The 11,804-nt window shown below is 55.4% G+C and overlaps 1 protein-coding gene across 1 annotated transcript; it reads left to right on the top strand.

The window, feature by feature from the left end:
• The first annotated feature begins 8,364 nt into the window (after nucleotides 1-8,364).
• On the top strand, nucleotides 8,365-10,974 carry C1qa (complement C1q A chain). The gene is made up of 3 exons (XM_070037675.1): nucleotides 8,365-8,459; nucleotides 9,166-9,329; nucleotides 10,187-10,974. Exons 2-3 carry the CDS (start codon nucleotides 9,173-9,175, stop codon nucleotides 10,768-10,770), a joined length of 741 nt encoding a protein of 246 aa, XP_069893776.1. The 5' UTR covers nucleotides 8,365-8,459; nucleotides 9,166-9,172; the 3' UTR covers nucleotides 10,771-10,974.
• Nucleotides 10,975-11,804: the final 830 nt, after the last annotated feature.

Below are 11,804 nucleotides of genomic sequence, written 5' to 3'. Positions count from 1 at the left end.
TTGGAAATCCTCTGTGGTCCTTTTAAACAAAAACTAAGCAAACTCCATCTAGAAGACCCTGAAGAAAGAGATGGCATCGCGGCTTCCTCCCGCCACCCCCTCCAGAGGCCTGGCAGCCGTCTCGGGGAGTCCCGCGGCAGGCACCGTCATGGAGAGACCCCACGGGGGGATTCGCTGGACCGGCTCCTGCATGCGCAGCGAGAGACTTCAGACAGACTGGAAAATGAGGCTTGACTTCAAAGACGCGGTGACAGGCAGCCGCGGTGAGGGAGCGTGGAGGTGGCCTCCCCCGGCGGCCGTGGCGGGCGGGCGGGCGGGCGGGCAGCAGGACCACCGTGGGGCCCTCCCCCGCCCAGAAGAAGCCCTGACAGTGTCTGTCAACTCACAAGAGCCAGGGGGCTTCCGTGAGCCCGTTGGGGGCCACAGGACACAGAGTAGGGACCAGGAAAGCTGCAGGCTTCACCCACACACCCTGGGAGCCCAGGGAGGAACTTGCCCCCTCGCCAAGTCCCAACACACACATGGGCACCCAGTGCCAGATGCTTCTGTCCCCTTCATTGAGGGAAAAGCTGATCCTGCCACCCAGAGGCCTGGCATGTCCACTCAGAGGCTTGTGATGGAAGGGAGGCCCTGATTGCTCTGATCTCGCATGTGCGTGTGCGTGTGTGTGTGTGTGCGTGTGTGTGTGTGTGTGTGTGTGTGTGTGTGTGTGTGTGTGTGTGTTTATACTGGAGCTTGAACCCAGAGCCTTGCACTTTCTCTTGGCTTTTTTCCCTCAAGGCTGGCTCGAGACCTTTTGAACCACACCTCTACTTCCAGCTCTAGTGTGATGGTTGTTTACCCTAAATTTTTGGAGGGTGATGAGCCAGTCTTGGGACTTGAACTCAGAGCCTGAGCGCTGTCCCTGAGCCTCTTTGTGCTCAAGGTTAGTGCTCTACCACTTGAGCCACAGTGCCACTCCCAGCTTTTTCTGCATAGTTTATTGGAGATACGTCTCATGGACTTGCCTACCTGGGCTGACTTTGAACCAGAATCCTCAGATCTCAGCCTCCTGAGTAGCTAGGATTACAGGTGTGAGCCACTTGTTCCTGGCTGTTTGGCCAAACCTTGAGGATACCCTGGAACAGCTTCTTACACAGTCATAAACCCATAAAACCACCCCCCATACCAAAATATAGGGCACCCTCTCACCCAGTGCCAGACTCCTCTCCCAGCTGGAGAAGCCAGGTCGCCTGCAGAGAGCTGAGTAGACTGGGTGGGAGGGGGAGGCGAGCACTGGTGGAAGGGGCAGAGGGGCAGAAAACTGCAGGCATTCCATGGGGTGGGGTGGGTGGCAGGCTGCCACTGGCTATCAGAGGCCCCTGAGCCTGGAGTCTCAGGGGGAATCCCTTCCGAGGAGCCTCTCGCAGCCGGAGAAGATGCATGCCCTGTGGTCACGTGCATTCATTGGGGACTCTGGGCTGGGCCGGGCCCCACATTGCTGGGACTCGGGCAGCTGCTGTCCTGGCCCTTTGATGTGACAGAGATGGAGACACACACATGCCCAACAATTAATTAATTGTGACTTTCACCGCACAGCGGCCGCTTCCTATTGATCTCCTCCCATCTGGAGTGAGAGACAATTAGGAGAGAGCAGAGCTTCTGCAGCTAATTACCCGCAGACTGAGAACCGGGCTCTTCAATTTATTACGCTTTCATGGCCACAATAACCTGCTCACCTTGCTCCTGCTGAGATGCAAAGAGGGGGCGCCATGGAGCAGCACACCCAGTTAGCCCAGGAAGTCGGGGTCCCTCCCACCTGGCACACACACACACACAGCTGGGCTCTGGGGCCAGAGCCAGCATCATCAAAACTGCCCCCCTGGCAGGGTCAGGAAGTCCCCACTGCCTCTATTGAGGGCCTGACAAGATGCTGGCTCCCATTTCACAGATGTGGAAACCAAGGTCCAGAGAGGCAAGGCGGCTGGCTGGAGGCCACAGCCAATGCTAGGCATGGGGAGCCTGCTGGTGCAGGGTGAGAGGCGCGTCAGGATGTCACCTCTGGAGGCTGTAGTCTGCCTGGCACCGCGCAGGGCCGTGGTGAACATTTACCCACAAACCCAGCTGACCTTGTGTGGACTCCAAGCATGGCCATTGCTACTGCCATCAGAAACAGGGAGGACACTGTGGGTTATGATGTGGATTAGAAAAACAAACAAAAAACCCACCAGAATTCTGATGGCATACTATAGGTGAGAAAACTGGGCTGTGCAAAGAGCGCCAGGCAGTGTCAGGACCCTGGACAGCTCAGCTGGGCGCATTCAAGGCCGCGGCCTGCTTGCGGGGCTTTCTGAGGGTGTTGCTAATGACCAGGGCAGGGCTGCCAAGGAAGGAGGAGGGACCACAGGGCCTCAGGGTGCTGTACTGCCCATACCACATTGGATCTACCTGTTGCCCTACCGGACACGCACACCTCAGCCGCTCCCCTCCCTTGTTTTACCCACCACCCCTGCAAAGTCAGCTGAGGATACCAATTACTTACTCTACCTGTGGCAACTTTTTGTTTGTTTGTTTGGGGAGGTTGTTGTTGTTGTTTCAGTCGTGGAGCTTAAACTTGGCCTGGGCGCTGTCCCTCAGCCGTTCAGGTCAAGGCTAGGGCTCTGTCACTTGAGCTACAGCACCACTTCCGGTTTTCTTGTGGCTTATGGCTTTGAACTGCAATCCTCAGATCTCAGCCTCCTGAGTAGCTAGGATGATGGGCATGAGCCACCAGCACCCAGCTGTTTGTTTTTAGAGGTTTGTTTACTTGTTTGTTTTTTTTTGCCTGATGTGAGTCAGGGCCTGAGTGTTGTCCCTGAGCTCTTCCGCTTAAGGCAAATGCTCTACCACTTTGAGCCACAGCACCACTTCCAGGTTTCTGGTGGTTCATGGGAGATAAGAGTCTCACAGGGACTTTTTGGCCCAGGCTGGCTTCAAACCACAATCCTCATATCTCAGTCTCCTGAGAAACTAGAATTACAGCCGTGAGCCACTGGCACCTGGCTGTTTCTTTTTTTTTTTTTTAAACTGCATTTTTTTGGTCTTTTTCTTTGTTTGGTACTGGGGATCAAACCCAGAATGTTGCACTTGCTAGACAAGTGCTTTACCACTGAACTACATCCCAGCCCTACAGCAACATTTAAAACCCTTTGGCCTCTACAGCAGAGCAACCGTGGGCTGGAGCGCATGCACCAGCAGGGTCCCTCCGCCCACCAGTCACTCTGCAGCTCTGGCACTGGCCCTGGCAGTGTGGGGATGGGTGAGACCTGTAAGCCTCCCATGTCTCCATACAGCTTCGTGGGAAGGGGCGTGTCTCACCGTCCCCAGACGGCGTGTGACAAACATCCACACTCCATGTCTCATTTCTCTCTCGTGGCAACTCTGAGCCATGCAATCCCAAAAGGGACCCCAGAGTAGAGGCCGAGGCTGTAGACTCTGAGGTCCAATCTGGGTTCAAATCCCAGTCCCACTGCCAAACAAGTGGTATCCTGTCTCCACTGGCAGAGAGCAGGGAGCCCCCCTGCCCCCGTGACACAGAGAAGAGATGGCCAATTTAGATGCCATTATCACACGAACATGTCAACACTCCCAGAAACCAAATGGTGCTTTATGTATTTATTGTGGTCGGTTGTAGAGCGTGAGCTCAGAGCCTGGGCGCTATCCCTGAGCTTTCTCAACCAAGGTGAGCACTATACCACTTTGAGCCACAGCACCACTTCTGGTTTTCTGATGGTTAATTGGAGATAAGAGGCTCTCAGAATCTCCTGCCTGGACTGGCTTTGAACCACGATCCTCAGATCTCAGCCTTCTGAATAGGTAAGATTACAGGCATAAGCCACTAGCACTTAGCTTCAAATTTTACTTTAAATTGTGTCTTATGAAGATATTTGTGGAATTTAAATGTACCATTTGATGAATTCTTTGTATGTGCTGGTACTGGGGCTTGAACTCAACCTGGGCACTGTCACTTAGCTTTTTCTTTCTTCCTTTTTTTTTCCCTCAAGGCTAGTGCTCTACTCCTGATGCCACAGCCCACACTGCTGTCTTTTGGTAATTAATTAGAGATAAAAGTCTTACAGACTCTTTCCTGCCCTGGCTGGCTTTGAACTGCGACCCTCAGATCTCAGCCTCCTGAGTAGCTAGGGTGACAGGCGTGAGCCACAGGCACCTGGTATCCATTTGATGAGTTTTGACAAGTACATACACCTTTGTAACCAACACTGCAGCCAAGATGGCAAATAGTTCCACTAACTCTGATAACGGTCCCATGTTTCTTTCCCTAAGCTTCAAAGGAGACCCAGGCTGAGAGCAATGCCTTCTGGAAGCGGGGGGGGGGGGGGGGGCTGCTGAATTCCCCAGGGATGGAGGGGGGGGTGAGTGGATAGAATGGGGGTCAGTGGATAGGAGGGGTGATGGGGGGTGAGTGGATAGGCCCCAGAAGCTTCCAGCTCCCAAAGAGCCCACCATTTTAAGGAGGTGCACACTGGCTATCAGGGGTGATTTAACACTAGCACCACCCACAGAGAGGGAATGCAGGGAACTTCCCTTTCCTTACCTTAGCCCAGGTGTCGAATTCCAGCCTGGCTAGAGAGAGGGTAGAGCTCAAATCACTGTCACAGGACTGGCCCTGTAGGGCAGGCCTGGGTGGGGTCAGCCTTGGCCTGGCAGCTCCTGGCCCTGAAGCTCAGGAAGGGAAGTGCTTGCTGGCTCAAGGTCACCCAGGTTCGAGGTGGCTTGCCAACTCAGAACCTATTCTTTCCTCTTCCTCTCCTGCCCCCCTGGCTCCACTCTGGGACAGACCCTGAAGAGGAGCTCTGCCCTTCCTCCTTCTCTGACCTCAGGTCCTTCCAGGCCTGAGGGACCAAGTCCCCACCACAGCTGCCAGGGACCCAGATTGGGTCCCTCTGCACCCGCCAGCGCTTCCGGCTCTGACAGCCCTTCCCAGGAGCCGCCGGGCTCGTTTGCATACTACGGTTCATTTGCATACTACTTAGGAAAAGCCTTTGCCTTCCCCACCTGCAGCAAACTCCAGGCTGATTAGTTCTCCCTACATCGGAGAGTTAATTACTCTCCCGCGTAGACCCGGTGTTTATTTGTAATCAGCAGAGGGCTAGGAAGATAGGAGGAGGGGGGCGGGGGAGAGAGGATGCATGCAGAAGCAGCTGTCATTAGCCCCGATTCCAGAGTGGCTCCAAATGAGAGCACACTGCACCCCCAACCTCTAGCTCTGCCCTTGCACGCCCTGTGACACATGCCCGTGGGCCTCGAGTGCTCTGAACGCACAGAAAACATGAGTAGACCGGGATCATGGGAGCATTAGACAAAGGCAGGTGGTGGGAGGCTGGCAGGCAGCTCAGAGAGCAGGACAAAGGACCCTGGGATGGAGCTGGGGCAGGGTGCCTTCCAGAACCATTCCAGGACAGACTGGAGACAGGGAGGGTAACTAACTTCCTCAGTTAATTGGAGATGAACGCCGTACGGGGACCAAGGAAAACACAGCTCTCCACTTGGATACCAGAAATGTCCCTCCAAATTCCAATGTCTCCACCTGGGGACATTTGGTGTCCTTCCCTCCCCTCTGCCCACATCCAGTAAACCTGACCTTGTCCCCCTCCCTCATAAGGTCTGGATGAGCCCAGGGATCACACCAAGGTTGGAAAGACCCCCATAGTGACTGTCAGAGCCCCAGGAGGAAACTACCCTCCTTCCACGCCCCCGCCCCCCTGCACCGATCCCATACAGGAATTCCAATGCACCCGGTGGGACCAGCTCAGAGGAGCCCCAGGTAATCAATCGCTCCTTGGGAACGCATACGCCTTTACAGATGGGGAAACTGAGGCCCAGGGTATGTTTGGTTCCAGCACACTTGTCAGAGTTGGGCTGCCTGCAGCCCGCAGTAGCCTCTTGTGATTTAAAAAGAAAAAAATGTATAGGGCAGAGGGAGATACTGCAGAGGGCAGCCTGCTGTGACAATGATGGAGACATGGCAGGGAGCACAGTGCCCAGGCCCTGGGGGCCTCTGCCACAGCGCCACTTCGGTCTTTTGGGTGGTTAATTGGACAAGGAGTCTCTTGGGTTTGTCTGCCTGTGTTGGCTTCAAACTGAGGATCTTCAGATCTCAGCCTCCTGAGCAGCTAGGCTTACAGATGTGGGCTGCCAGCACCCAGCGTCTGTTTATAATTCTTTTCCCCAACTTCTCAACAGGTCACCTGGCCATCTGAGTGGCAGATGGGGGAGAAGGAGTTAATTTTCTCCAGACGCGGCCGTGGGACACAGGCCACACTGCCCTCTAGAGGCTGCAGGGGGTTGGTGCCCACTGGTTCAGGTCCATTATTGACCTTGGTTTATAGCTGAGGTGTGAGACCCAGAAAATAGGAAGAGAAAGGGTCAAACTTGAACCCTCTGGCTTCCGTAAAAACCCACCCAAGAAAAGTGTTTTTTTTTATTTGCATGGGGAGGCAAACAAAGCTCATGAAACCATGGCGGGCTACTGCTGGATGGTTCCCAGCACCAGTCACCCAGCACTCAGGGAGGTAAGAAAGAAACTGGGGTGCTGGTACTGGGGTTTGGTCTCAGAGCCTGAGCTCTGTCCCTCAGCATTTCCACTCAAGACTGGCACTCTACCACTTGTACTATACCTTCACTTGTTAATTGGAGGTACGAGTTTTATGGGTTTGGCTGCCAGGGACGGCTTTGAACCACCATCCTCATGATCTCTGCATCTTGAGTGGCTAGGATTACAGGGCTGAGCAACCTGGCTCTTTAGCTCCCTCTGCAGAAAAGTGAGGCTGACATGATGGAGGAAGGTAGATTCTGGGACGGGTGTTAGGGACCATTTGGGGCAACCTGCCTGCCTCTCACTCTGCCTCATCTTGTAGGTGGAGAAAGCAAGGCTGGCCAAAGGTTACATGGGTATCCATCTAGTGTAACGTCAATGCGTCAGTAGTCCAGGTAGGAAGCTTTGTACCATGTTCACTTTACAGATACAAGGGTTGGGAGAAGATACCGCTGGCCCAATTCTACACAGTGAGGATAACAGGCTGACCAGAGGACCCCACTCACCTCCTACATCCTGGAGAGGAAGAGAGGAGCCAGCACCCTTCAACCAAAGCCTCCTGCTGGTGTGTGACATATTGAGTGCCACAGGAGACCACAGGTGAAAAAGGAAGGCAAGTGTTCGAGGATCCCAGCTCTGGACCATCCTGTACCTGCCAGGACGCCTGCCTTCTTCTCATCCACAACGCATGTGGGGAACAAAGCAGAGAGACGAGGTCAGCCGGGGCCTGAACACACTGGTCCCAAGTGTGGGTGAGACAAAGTCACTCGATGTGGAAAGTTCCCTTGGGGTCCAAACAGGTCAGATGACAGACCAGCAAGGGGGCTGTGCTTCTAGGTGATGAGCAAACTATACACCTGAACACTAACAGCAATGCTCTCTAGATAGTAGAATCCGTGGCTATTAGATAGGTAGATAGATAAATAGATAGATAGATAGATAGATAGATAGATAGATAGATAGATAGATAGATAGATAGATAGATAGATAGATAGATGTTGAGTAAAGCCAATGCCAACTTACTAGGTACCATGTTAACATTGTGTCATCCCCATGTTAAAAGACCCTGAGGAAGAGCCCGTGCCAGTGGCTCACACCTCAAATGCTAGCTATCTGGAAGCTGAAGCTGAGGTTCAAAGCCAGCCCAGCAAGAAACTCTAATCTCCAATTCACCAGCAAAAAGCCAGAAGTGAAGCTATGGCTTAAGTGGTAGAGTGCCAGCCTTGAGTGAGAAAACTAAGGGACATATCCAGACCCTGAGTTCAAGTCTAGCCCTGAAAGAAAGAAAGTGAGAGCAAAAGAAGAGGAAAAAGAAAGAGAAAAATAGCCCAAAGAAGTAGAATCTGTGGTTCCCAATTTATAGGTAAGGAACCTGAGGCCCGGCTGGTGATGTGACTTCCGGAAGGCAAGCCACTGGGAAGTGGTCATCTGGAAACTAAAGCCTGCTCCTTGTTCCCCCATGCTCCCAGGCCGTGGGCACCATCCCAGCTGCTTTCACAATCACGAAAGTGGCCAGCAACTTACAGGTTTTGAAACTCCTCCTGCCCTGATGATCTTTGTGCCTCTGCGTCCTCCATCGTCCACACCCCAGCCACACAGATACCACCTTGGCCACCCCTCCTCCCAACAGCTGTGGCCCGAGTGGGACCCCCGGCCCCATGTCCATATCCCAGTCTTGCTGAGGTCAAAACTCCCCTGTCAGCTTCTAAGGCAGCTCCGGGGCAGGGCAGGAGAGGGGGAGGGGGCCTGGGGTGGGGGAAGCGAAACTTGGCCAGACGGCATAGGGTTCCTGCTGGCCCTTCCTGCTGGCTGTCCCTGCCGCTGTCCTACTGGGTCCCTGGGCTGAAGGCAGAATCATCCAGTCGTGTGTTGGCAGCCCAGGCAGGTGAGGCCAGGCCTGGGTAGTGGGGGCTGCGAGGCTGGGGAACCAGGACAACGGAGGCAGGCCAGAGGGAGAATACTGGTAGCTGTGTGGGTGCTGGGACAGAAGCAGGGACACTGCTCCAGGACTCAGAATAGAAGAGGGGCGAAGCCCGACCTCTGAGCTGCGAGCTTGGAGGAAGATGGGGGTGTAGAGACTCAGACCCATCGTTCCTGGATTTGAGCACCCCCCCCATAAGAAGCTGGGGAAAGGCTGGGGGAGCAGAGCCCAGCAGTGGGGTCTCTGCAGGAGGAAGGAGCCCTGGGGGCAGGGGCCCGGGGCCTGGTCCTCAATGCTGGAAGGGACTGCGCCGCTGTGGAGGAGCGGGCAGTGGCAGGGTTTGTGGTTCCTGAGCGCACAGAGCTCCACCATCTGGGGAAAGGTGTTAATTAAATACAGAGCAGGCGCTTGATAAATATTTGCTCACTGAAATTGCTCATGCATGGAGCGGATGAGCCTGGGCACCCAGGGAGGGCAGGAGCAGGTCTGTTCACTGTCAGTTGGTATCCTGGAGTGTGCACACAGTGTGACGCACAGGTGTGTGTGTGACAATGGATGTGGACAGGGCTTGGAAGCCCCCGGGGGGGTCGGGGGCAGAGACTCCAGTAGGTGAGTCCAGTATGGCGGGCAGGTGCTGTCCAGCCTGCCCACGCCCTGCCTGTCTCCACAGTGACGTCATGAAGGCTCCTTGGTTGTTGACCTGCATGCTGGCCATGTTCCTGGCCTCCGCAGTGACTCAGGATGTGTGCCAAGCCCCCAATGGGAAGGACGGGGCTGCAGGAAAACCGGGCCGCCCGGGCCGCCCCGGCCTCAAGGGGGAACGTGGAGAGCCGGGTACGTGCGGGCTCTTGACTCGGGTGGCTGGCTGGGGGATGCAGGAGCTCCACAGGAAGCCCTTCCAGTTTGTTCTTGGCCCCCAGGGCTGAGGATACCAGGCCTTTTCCCTGCTCCCCCATTCACCCCCAAACCTCTGCTGGCCCTACTTCCTTCTATGGCCTCACTTCCTCTTCTGAAGAATTAGGGGCTTGAGTGATAAGGGGGGAGGTCAGAGGCAGCTCCCAGTCCTTGGTCATGGCTCAGTGGCTAAAATGATGACAAACAGATGTGTGTGTGTGTGTGTGTGTGTGTGTGTGTGTGTGTGTGTGTGTGTGTGTTTCTGCTTAAGGCTGGCCCTCTATCATTTAAGATACAGCTCCCCCTCCAGCTTTTTGGTGATGAATTGGAGATAAGAGTCTCACAGAAGCTGGGTGCCAGGGGCTCATGCCTGTAATCCTAGCTACTCAAGAGGCTGAGGATGGTGATTCAAAACCAGCCAGGGCAGGAAAATCTGTGAGACTCTTATCTCCAATTAACCACCAGAAGTGGCACTGTTGACTCAAAGCGGTAGAGCACTAACCTTGAGCAAAAGAGCTCAGTGACAGCGCCCAGGCCCTAAATTCAAGCCCCACAAGGGGAAGGGGGAAGTCTCGCAGACTTTCTTGCCCTTGAACCTTGACAGTCAGATTTCAACCTCCTGAGTAGCTAGGATTACAGGTGCAAGCCACCAGCACCTGGCTCAGAATCAGCCTCTCCAAGGCTCTGCCATTCCCCTGCCTTCCCTCCCAAAGGTCCCTGGGAGGAAAGCCTCTTTCCCTGGGATGTCAGGCCCTGAGTCCCCACCCCCACCCCTAAATCTGCTCTTTCTCCTCCAGGGATCCCTGGCATGCGGACAGGCATCAGAGGCCCTAAAGGAGATGAGGGGGAGCCTGGGCCCTCTGGAAAGCCCGGCAATGTGGGCTCCCCGGGGCCCAGTGGGCCTCTGGGGGACAAGGGTGCCCCAGGGTTAAAGGGGATCAAGGGCAACCCAGGAAACATCAGCGATCAGCCCCGGCCTGCCTTCTCGGCCGTGCGGCGGAACCCTCCCGCGGGCGGCACCACCGTCATCTTCGACACGGTCATCACCAACCAGGAAGGCCCTTACCAGAACCACTCCGGGCACTTTGTCTGCTCCGTGCCGGGCTTTTACTACTTCACCTTCCAGGTGGTCTCCCAGTGGGACATCTGCCTGTCCATCACGCACGCCCCCAGGGGCCAGCCGGAGCGACAGCGCCGCCTGGTGGGCTTCTGTGACTACAACAGCAAGGGGCTCTTCCAGGTGGTGTCTGGCGGGACAGCCATCCAGCTGCAACACGGAGACCAGGTCTGGATCGAGAGAGACGCCTCAAAGGGCCGCATTTACCAAGGCCCCGAGGCTGACAGCATCTTCAGTGGCTTCCTCATCTTCCCCTCAGCCTGAGCCAGGGAACCCCCCCCAAGCTCAGGCTTCCTCCTCCTCCGTGCTCACCTCCTCTCAGGCTCTGTGCTCTGCTCAGTAAAGAGGGTGCTATCGCTTTAGCCACCTAAGGAAGGGGCTGCCGAGAGCCTTGAGGCATGTCAGCCCGCCGCTCTGCTCATTGTAAGGGTCCTTTGAGATCTCCCTGGAATAAATGTGTGAGTCTGAGTCTGCCAGCCTGGGTGCGATGGGGACTCCGGGCTCTGGGCAGGGGCACAGGGGTGACCCTTGCTGAGCGCTGAGAGGCAGCGGCTGTGTCTGTGCCAAAAGCCCATCAGCGGGGCTCCAAGCCAGACACCACCATGTGTCGGCTGCTTATTGTGTGCCACGTTCACTCTGTGGCCTCAGTTTCCTTACCTGCACGGCGGGAGGAGTGGCCGCACCTTCCTCGGTGGGCTGCTGGGGGATTGGATGGCTCCGAGTGTCACAACTGCAGCCTGGCTCTTGGCTTGGGGTGTAGCTTGATAATGAGCTCCAAGGTGGGTGCCCATGCCACTTTACAGATGGATGAAGCAAGGCCAAGACAGGGAACGTAAGATCCAAGGTGGGCATCCCAGAGGAGAGCTGGGTTGAACCCGCAGCTTGCTGCTGCCATGTCTGTGTGTGCCCTCCCCCCTTCCCAGCTCCCCAGCTGCACCTGGCCAAGCACACCGGCACGCCTCCAACCTGGGCCAGGAATCAGAGAGGGGAGGCTGCTGTCAGCTGCCTGCGGAGCCCCCGCCTGGGCTGGGGAACACACAGTCACACGCATGCACAGACCACAAACATGTATGCAATGACACAGGTGCACAAGCCACAAATACACAGTCACACTGGTACAGATGATAAACGCATACATAATCACACTCACATACAACTCACTCATACACACAACACACATACACAATCACACATGCGCAAGACCACAAGCATACATATACCACCACACACATGTACCGACCACACACACGCACACATAACCACACATGTGCACAGACCACAAGCACACTTATACATAA

Source organism: Dipodomys merriami, unplaced genomic scaffold (genome assembly GCF_024711535.1).
Source record: "Dipodomys merriami isolate MVZ:Mamm:240054 unplaced genomic scaffold, mDipMer1.0.p SCAF_28, whole genome shotgun sequence".
Lineage (NCBI taxonomy): Eukaryota > Metazoa > Chordata > Mammalia > Rodentia > Heteromyidae > Dipodomys > Dipodomys merriami.
This window is presented reverse-complemented; position numbering and strand designations above follow the sequence as displayed.